A 10,209-nucleotide genomic window follows, 5' to 3' on the forward strand; every position below is an offset into this window, starting at 1 on the left:
ACGGCTCCGTGTGTGCCCTATATGATCATTTTCTGATAACGATGAAAGAGCCCGCCTCCCTCTCCCCACGTCTCCTGCTGCTGCTGGGCTGTCAGAAGAGGGGGAGAAAAAGAGAGGCAGTCACCGTTTATTATTATACAGAGAACAGAGTCGTTATCAATTTGTTTTAAAGCTCAATAAATAACAAAGAAGACCTCTGACCGGCACTTTCCTAATTTTGTATCAGAGGTCTTCTTTGTTATTTATTGAGCTTTAAAACAAATTGATAACGACTCTGTTCTCTGTATAATAATAAACGGTNACAACGAGAGACAGAGGCACTTCTTTGGGAATGTTTAAGACGGGGTGAGTGAGTGTTGACATTTTTTAATCCTATGCAACTGGTTGATGGTTTTGTAGTCGAGGTCGGACGGTTTTAAAAACGAAAGCATTTACGTGCTAAACATTCACGCGAGTAATCCAATGAATCAAATGGAAATAAGGTTTTTAACATATGCACGGAATAATATTGCCAAACTAGTTAGCAAACTTTATTCAATAAGTCAAGTATTTACTCCCGGAAAATGTTTATGTATGATGATATATTGTTAACTTAGCTCACTATGGAAACAACGTCGGACATCTACAAACACGTCCTGTATCCGATCTCAAAATGTGCCATTTGCACAATGTGTCATGTATGCAGCCCTTGTTTTGCACTTGCGCGCACGTCGCGGCACTTTGCGAGCGTCTACCGGCTCGGGCTGCATTTTACACCGAACATATAATATACCGTTCGAAACATCTATTTGCCGCCGAACGCCACCTCACTCAAGTCGACCCAAGTCATACCGTCAGTGGCGGCTGGTGGAAAATATTTTTGGTGGGGCTGTTGATATAGTGAGTAAAATAATTTTTTTTGGGAGAAATGACCCCTTAAATTGGGACTGATACCGTCATATACCGTATACCACGGTATGATGTCAGCAAGGTATGACGGTATGAAAAAAATGATACCGCCCATGCCTAGACCACAGGTAATGCTGCATTCACGACATGTTGAAAAAACATCCCTTAACTCTAAGAAAAGTCATTTTTTCGACTTTGAATGTCCTAATTCACCACACGCAGTGTTTTTTGCCTCAACTTTCCCTTGTCCACTTACTTTCACATTATCTGTAACTACCAGTTGTGTACAGGAAGCAGAGTTGAAACCTACAGTGCAATTCACTTTTCTCCAGGCTACCAAAATCAATCACGACCAATTTTCACGAGCCTTTTCATTCAGAGCACCTCTCCTTTGGAATCGTCTTCCGTTTCATATCCACAAAGCTATTTCCGTTGATTCCTTTAAAAGCAAACTCAAAACCCATCTCTTCGCATCTGTCTTCCTTGTAAACTAGCTTCCATCACCTAGTTTCGGCTCATCATTACCATCACTTCAGTCACATGCTTTTATCACATGGCAATACTTATGTTGTTGTATTATGTTGTATAATATTCTTATAATTTTTATGCTATGACGTTTGTATTTTGTTTTTGTCTTAGCTTTCGTTTGCTTTGTACTTCCCTTTGAGGCATTTCTTGTGATTTGGGGCTATACAAAATCTTGATTTGATTTGATTAATGATGCATTCACGACATTTTGAAAGAACTTCCCTTAACTCTACGAACAAGTCCTATTTTTGACTTTGAATGTCCTAATTCACCACATGCAGTGTTTTTTCCTCAACTTTCTCTTCCTCTTACTTTCACATGATCTGTAACTACCAGTTGTGTACAGAAACCAAAATGGAAACCTACAGTGCATTGTTTTAAAAGTAAATAAACTTTAATAGTTATATATCTCCCCCCTTATAGTGGTACAACAGAACAGACTACCCCATCTTCACCCAGTACCAGAGATACAGGAGGCTTCATCCGATGCAGCCCTTCTACATCCTGCATCCTCGCTTCGAGTGGCAGGTCTGGCAACGTATTCAAGACAACATGGCTGAGCCCATCCAGAGAAACCCTCCCTCCTCCGGCCTGCTTGGTATGCAAAACCTTATCTGAAAAACCTGTGCTCGTGAATGAAAGTTCAGTAGAGTTTAGTAGAAATACCGTAGACTCTGGTAAACAAATTGCAGCTCACTTCCAAAAAGAAATGCTGTAAGAGTGTTGCGGGAACCAATATAAAGAAACAAATGTTAGTTTGGTTATATAAGTAATATTATTTGATTATATATATATATATATTTATAAGCTGAAGATCAGAGGTAAGTACTCAGATCTTGTACTTAAGTAAGTAGAAGTACAGGAGTGTAGGAATACTCTCTTACAGTAAAAGTCCTGCATTCAAAATGTGACCCAAGTAAAAGTACAAAAGTATTGACATCAAAATATACTTATTTGATTTGATTTATTTCAAATGTGTAAAACAATAATACAAACATTTAACATGAGAATTATTATACAATACAAAATTAAGCAGTCAAATTGATATACAAAAATATTACTGATTCTAAATTATGCATGAACAAATAATCTACTTGATTACACATCCAAAAAGGCGATGGGAAGATTTTTTTTTTCTTTTTTCAGAAATACATTTGTTATTGAAAAAAAACAAAAGTAAATGTAGTCATTATGCAGAATAATTATATGTTTTGCTGCAGCAGCAAACAGCTCTCACTGGCTAAAATGTGCCACTAGCAGCCAAAGATATATTACATCCGTAGTGATTTAGCACTACCATAGAGAATGAATGGGAAAGCGTTTAGGGAGTTTTAGCTAACGGGTGCCGAAATAGCGCCAGTCGACTGCTCCCTTCTGGACAAAGTATGTACTGCACCACCACGTCTCATCCCTTCCTCGATAGTATAGTGGTCAGTATCCCCGCCTGTCACGCGGGAGACCGGGGTTCAATTCCCCGTCGGGGAGGAAACATTTATTGTTTTTGAGAATTTAAGAAGTAAATAAAAGGAAAGAAAATAGAGTAGGGTAGGAAAAACGCAATAGAGATCAGTAAGGCAAATGCAATAGAGAACTGAAAAGAACACCAAGTGACGTAGTACAATTTTGGTGAAGAAACAAATAACAGTTCCACAAAGAAAGCTTACGTTTTTTTTTAAAACCCAGTGGACTTTGGTTAATAAACGCAGTAATGGCAATTTTAATGTTCCAATGTCCAATATTCTGGTTGCCATTATATACCGATGAGGTTTAAGAGTGATCATACGCAGACATATAACAGATGATTTCCATTCTTGAATGCAGTTTGATTTGTTGTTTATTGAGCGTTTGTACAATACCAGAGCTGAATGAGCAGATGAATGTTAGTAGTTGTGAGCATCTGCCACGTCTGGTTGAATCGGTGTGCTCTTCCTCCTCCTGTCCTGTCCCTCTCAGCTCACCATGACCCTATTTATTCACCTTCACCCTGTGCAGTCAACCCCGCCACCAAGTGGTCAAAAATAATATGGCAAGATAAATACAAACAAAATAAACTGACATGCCAACAACACACATAAATGGCTCCTATACATGCAGGAAAGATCTGTGAGAGACGCAGTATAGTATGGTGGCTAACGCAGTAGAGTACAGTACTGGAAAGTGTTTTGGTGTCTACTAAATATTACAACATATTTTCTCCTTTGAACCCTGATGATGTCGCTGTGTGAGGTGATGCATGTTTACGAGTTCCTGCTGCCCCTCAGAAAGACAGAGCTTTGTCATTTTTACCTATTATACAGCTGTACTGTGTTCTGCCATAATACATACATGTATATATATAGTATATTAATGAATAATCTCCATACATTTTTTCTCCCTACTGGAGTTTTTTGGTTACACAATCACGTTACTGCTGCAGGAGCAAACAGCTCTCACTAGCAGCCAAATATATATTACATCCGTAGTGATTTAGCACGACCATAGAGAATGAATGGGAAAGCGTTTAGGGAGTTTTAGCTAAAGGATCCCTTTGCCGAAATAGCGCCTCTGTTGACTGCTCCCTTCTGGACAAAAAGTGTAGTGCACCAAAGATGCTCATCCCTTCCTCGATAGTATAGTGGTCAGTATCCCCGCCTGTCACGCGGGAGACCGGGGTTCAATTCCCCGTCGGGGAGGAAACATTTATTGTTTTTGTGAAAATTAAGTATGAATGAAAGGGAAAGCAGCAGAGTAGGTTAATAAAACACAATATCTGTAAAGAAACAGTGGAATATGGTGAGAAAAATGCAAAAGACTTGTGTTAAGAAACAGTAATCGGGCAAAGAGACGTATAGTAGTTTGGTGAAGAAACAAATAACAGTTCCAAAAAGGAAGCCAGTGAAATTTGGTGAATAAACACAGTTAAGAACTATGAGTTACAGTTCGGTGACTAACACAGTAGAGTACAGAATAAAGAATCGTGACCCATACTCAAAACTGTTTTGGTGTCAACAAAATATCACAACATATTCTCTCCTTTGTATCCCGCCCAGGTACAATCCTGATGATGTCGCTGTGTGAGGTGGTGCATGTTTACGAGTTCCTGCCGTCCCGCAGAAAGACAGAGCTGTGCCATTACTACCAGCGTTTCTACGACGCCGCCTGCACACTGGGCGCATATCACCCTCTGCTGTACGAGAAAAATCTGGTCAAGCGGATGAACCAGGGGTCAGACCCCGACATCTACACCCATGGACGTGTCACCCTGCCTGGGTTCAGACATCTGAACTGTACCCACACTGCCGGAGTAAACAACCACTGACTTGAAAATACAAAAGGAAAGCACACAAACACAAACATATGAAGCAAAGCAGATACCTGCATGAGGACAGACGCATGAACATTTCATTCTCACTGCCGAAACAAAAGTGCCACTCACTATAAATATTACATGTAACATCAGGCTGCAAACACGTGACACACACACACACACACGCACACGCACACACAGTCCAATTAACTAATAGATGTGCCTGCTTGTTCATACATACATACATTCATGACCTATAGAGGAGGTTTTTATTAGTAATCCCTGTTCATCCCTGAATATACATACATCCCTTACAAAAGGAGCATATCGCTGTTTTAACCATGTATGTAAAATCATGTATTTTAATGTTAATATTTTGTGTTTTCCAAACGGAACTAGCAGGTTTTTGATGTCTTCCAGAAAAACAATCAACACCACTGACAACATTTATAAAAGCTATACTTCCAACAACTACTGACAAGAAGCATAATATAAATATATATCAATGTATCTAAATAAATGCTCAAAAAGGTCAAATCACCCAAAAGACATGTGGTATGCTTTGGAAACAGAACATGATTATGATGTTTAATTTTCGGTTTATTGGAATGAAACATGTTAACATCAGCACTATGGTCGTTTTATCTAATTTCATCCTCGTCCTAAGCCAACCAAAGTCTCAAACTGACCTGCTGAAGACGTTAAGAAATTATCCAAATGGATCTCATTACTCAAACTAACAAAAAAACAACAACAACAACCAGGCCTTAACTCAATGTAAATATTGCATTTACATATTTTAAACCGAATCACAAAAGCTGATTTCCTTTTGAATGTTATTTCACTTAAAGCACGACTTCCCTGAAAGCAGCTGTGGAGTAATTATGGTTTTTCTTTGTTTGTTGGTAGAATCTAGATCGGTTTTGTATCTGTTTTTCACTGCTGACACTGCTTCCCTAACATCTGATGATACTGAGGAAAGAGCTGATTCAGTTCTGTTACTCAGGTCAGTTTGAATTTAGTCTTAGTACAATCATAGGGCACTTGCTTATGAATGCCACATCAAACTTTGCTCTGGTTTCAGACATGTCTCCTGTAGCTAGGATTTCAGTTTTGGGAATTTGTTAAAGCTCTATTTTCAGGGCTTGAACTCCCTTTTTAAAACAGCAAAACATCTTGGCTTGAAGTCAGCAGTTTTATCCAAGTGTGATTGTGTTTGTTCTCATACTTTAATTGCTGTAATGAGTTGTGAGTAACAGTAGGAGTACGCCAACTTTAACGCCAGTCGAATTAGAAAATGTATCTTCTTCTCGCCCAAATACGTTGGGAATAAGTGGATAAAACATATAATATAAAAAAATGAAGTCAAACTAATGTTTTGTACCCACATTGTCAAACCTGTTACAACCCGTTCCCTCTAGTCTTCTTATAATTCTTATATAGTGTAGCATTAATACCCAGGAGGACGGTCTTCAATGTGATTCTGTTACACAGCCATATAAAGCAGAGTTTTATTAATATAAAAATTCATAAACTATTAACGACAATTAATATATATATACGTTCCTTTTAGTTATTGGTAACTGTTGGTCTGAGTTAAGGGAGAGTTCATTTGATATCATGCAGCTTCAGACCTTCGATATCAAAGATCTGTTTAATTTATCTTGCAAAACTTGTTAAAATAACCTTGCAGCTAAAGCTAGTTAGCTAGCCTGTTGACTTTAAAAGGCAGAACAGTTTAAACATTTATTAGAAAAGGAACTAATGTGCGCCACAGCTTTGAGTAGAATATGTTTTTGCCGTTCATATTTTCCCAACTCTTAGTCCGTAGATGTTTCCAGAACTACAACCTGCATCAATGTTGTGTTTTTAGTATTAATCGCAGTAGAAAATAGCCTCACGAGTATTTTGACTTTTTGTTCAGCATGTAAATAAAATATTCTCCAGAGTAGTGAAGCAACAAGAAGAAGTCTATACATCTCTGATAAACAGAGAATTGTCCGCATGGCAAGAATCCTGCTTTTTATCCCATTATTTTCCTCCTGCGTATTGATATTAGCATTACTACATGCGATCCAGCTCATTAGCATGCACACAAACACAATGAGCCTGGACTGTACAGGGTGAGTGTGATGCTCCTTCATTGTTATATGTGTCTCAAATATTAGATTTTTTATAACAAATGAATCACTTTACGACATACAAATAGTAAATCAAACATCAACATTTTAGAATATTTAAAGATGGACTAGTCCCAAGTTTATCACATGTCAAAATGTTTTGGTCATTTGATTAATTTATGAAAGATGTGCACCACTGAAGTGTCTTACACTGTTCAGTAAAGGGAGACACTGTACAATGTTAGTATTGATCTGTTGTTGTGTGAGTTAATGGATCCTTCATTTTATTCATCCTTTCTGCATTAAAACCACTTGTTTGCTAGCACTGTCTGCTCACACTGAACGTAAACATAAAATGTTGACAACAAAAAGATAAAGGCAGCTTTGTGTGATTCTACTGATTATGAACCAAAGTAGTAAAAGACAAATATCGAGCCGCAGAAAGCTTCAAATACGTGGTAATTTACGACTGAATTTCTGTGAAAATCTGCAATAAATTGCTATTTATTTCTTGTTTCCATCCACTACTGTAATGTGGGATACAGTTCCACAGTTGGTGGGGGAAATTCTCCAGTCAGTGCCACAAAGAACCGAAAAGGGGGGAAATTATTCATTGTACTTTGTTCAGTTGTGGTTTTGTGGATAAACTAACTTTTTTACTTCAGCCAAGCACAAAAACCTTACATTTTTTAAATTGAAATTCACATTTTCATCAAGGTTTTTGGATTGACAATGTGAAAAAAATGCACATAAAAAAGGTGGATGGGATTGAAACTATGACTGCTTCAGCCGTTTTATTTGTTTTCATTCATACGCATATTTGACTCTACAGACATTATAATCTTATAATCAGGTCAATATCGCCAATGTTTTAAGTTTCATCATGAACGGCTCCGCTAATGTTTTTCTAATAACTTCAGTTTGATGTTCTTACTTTACTTTATTGTTTATTCGGGAGGCAAACACATGAATAATTAAGAACTTTTTCTCCCTATGCAGTTCTATTGTTGTTCTAACTCCTGCTCATTTAATTTGTGTGAAACCTTTTTATTTAAGCTTACAGATATGTGTCTGCTTTGCCTTCATCCTCTTGCTTTTTTAAAAGAGGGTTAGGGTTAGTTAAGCTGTTAACTATGGTTTAATGTGGTTGATTGTATTTGTTATTTCTCCTGGAGTCTTGTCACTTGATCCATCCACTTCTATAAGCATGTTGCTTTTTCTTAAGTTCAGTTTTCTTTACATTTTTAAGAAACATCAGTAACTATGTATTAATGACAAATGTACAGTTTGCTTTCCTCAAGGACAAGAAATAGCTCATCGACTATTTGATAGATAATTTTTAACTTACACCATTATGTTCGCCTCAGGATAAATCGTAACACATATGATAACTCTAAACAGGTTTAAATAAAACCAATCTGAGCAGATGCAGTTTAGCGGTTACAAGTAGGTTCATTTTGAAGTATGTCACCACAATTCACACAGGCTTAGAAACACAATTACTTTTCTGTTTATATATCAGTATGTTTCCAACACAGCATGTTAAATTACATTTCTAAAATATTGTGATTAATATTAATATTATTGTTGTTTTTCAAGGATTCAGTGAACTGACTACATTGTGTTTTGTTGATGATTTTATGTGTCATGTCAGCCATTCTGTCTGTACAGTATGTGAGCAGGAGGTTGAGACGATCACATGTCTGGGTGTTGGGAAGAAGTACATTTATGTATTTGTAACCCATCAATCAATAAATACCTGACAACTGAAAGGCTCTTGAAATAATTATTGAATATAGAGGGTGTGGTGACTATTGCCACTCAATATCCCCATGGATTGAAAATGTGACTTTTAGTTAGTTCAAATTACGACCACAACATTCTTGCTATTAATACCATTTATATAAACCTGTTTTTGCAAACTGTTTGCACACACAGCCTCTATCACCCACACCTGTGCTGGTGAGACCACCTGAATACCCTGTGCCCCATTGCACCATCTACTGCTCAAAACCAACAACAAAAACATACAAATGGGCACACAGAGGGAATTTAAAAAAGAGAAAATACTGAATAACTTCATGATTAAAGTAGTATTTTCCACATTTGGTTGTCTACAACATATCCTAAAAATACAGAAGAAAATTTAGATTTTATAATACTACAATTACTTTAATGGACACGATTGTCCTGTTATAGAGTTACATTAATATTAAGTATATATTTCATAATTATTACTGATGCATTAACATGTAAGCAGCATTTCGCTTTTGTAACTGGTGGAGTTAAAGACGTTTACCGACTTCATAAAATGTTGGGTGGTTATATCCAGAATAATACATTTTCAATTACAAAATGGCTGTCTGTTTTGTTTGTAATATGTTTATCTAAAGTAACTGGTAACTTTTATTTTCAGATAAACGTCAATAATTAAAAGTATGATGTTTAATACAAATGACAGTGGAGTGTTAACCAGTAGAAAATGAGAGTAGGGTATTATTCAATACTTGAGTAAATGTAAGTAGTAAGATTAAGGAGAATAAAGACATGTGTGTGACACAAAAAATGTCAATCAATCAATCAAAATGTATTTATAGCTCGATTAATATGAAACACATTTGACTTTTGTCTTACTGGACTATAGAGTTTGTACAGAATATGAATAAGACACTTCTACCGTTTTTATCCAATTCGAGTAACATCATAAGATGTTGAGGATCAAAAGCAGGGTATGCAGGAATCCTGAAGTCAAATTTAATACCTTTTAAGACCTTTTTTAAGACCCTTTCCATACATTTTAAGACCTCATCGCAACTTTGAGTTCTAACCGGTTACATTGGCAACACACTTTACCTCACATTTACTATATTGATTGTAAGATAGCAAAACTAAACAGAGCGCAGACAGACTACTTACTGAAGCCTCCTTTCCACATGAACTTCAACCTCTCTGTGAAGGTCAGGTTTAATGCAGTATGCTGCTTTTTTGCTTCTGTACTCTGTGCTCTTTCATTCCAGTAAAACTCCTCAGAAAACATTAGAAACCAGTATTTGACCAATAAACAAAACAATTGACAAAACTTTGAACTATGAAATATGTTAAACTTTGGTGAGCTTCAGCAGGGTAATGCCATATAGGAGCTCCCTCACAAATACCCAGGGGGTTAAATTGGGCTGGTGCTGTCCGGGGCTAAGCCCTGGCACATAAGACGATGCTCTGACGTCATCACCCTCACACATTTGTCATATATTTACAAAAAAGGATATATATGTTAAGACTTTTCTCGTTCTTAATATAGACTATATTTAGGGTCTATATGTGTTGACTTTACTTTAAAATAGCAGATCTCTGTGACCGGATATAGTTTGGCTTAGACCCCGGCCCCAC

The 10,209-nt window shown here is 36.9% G+C and overlaps 1 protein-coding gene and 2 non-coding genes across 3 annotated transcripts; all 3 read left to right on the forward strand.

The window, feature by feature from the left end:
* The first annotated feature begins 1,001 nt into the window (after nucleotides 1–1,001).
* LOC104951849 (beta-galactoside alpha-2,6-sialyltransferase 1) lies at nucleotides 1,002–8,594 on the forward strand. The gene is made up of 3 exons (XM_010778585.1): nucleotides 1,002–1,016; nucleotides 1,840–2,014; nucleotides 4,446–8,594. The coding sequence occupies exons 1-3, from the start codon at nucleotides 1,002–1,004 to the stop codon at nucleotides 4,712–4,714; spliced, it is 459 nt and encodes a 152-aa protein (XP_010776887.1). The 3' UTR covers nucleotides 4,715–8,594.
* Nucleotides 2,830–2,901, forward strand: trnad-guc (transfer RNA aspartic acid (anticodon GUC)). The gene has a single exon. It is a non-coding gene; the product is annotated as a tRNA-Asp (tRNA).
* trnad-guc (transfer RNA aspartic acid (anticodon GUC)) lies at nucleotides 4,017–4,088 on the forward strand. Its single transcript has one exon. It is a non-coding gene; the product is annotated as a tRNA-Asp (tRNA).
* Nucleotides 8,595–10,209: the final 1,615 nt, after the last annotated feature.

Source organism: Notothenia coriiceps, unplaced genomic scaffold (assembly GCF_000735185.1).
Source record: "Notothenia coriiceps isolate Sejong01 unplaced genomic scaffold, NC01 NC01_scaffold00019310, whole genome shotgun sequence".
Lineage (NCBI taxonomy): Eukaryota > Metazoa > Chordata > Actinopteri > Perciformes > Nototheniidae > Notothenia > Notothenia coriiceps.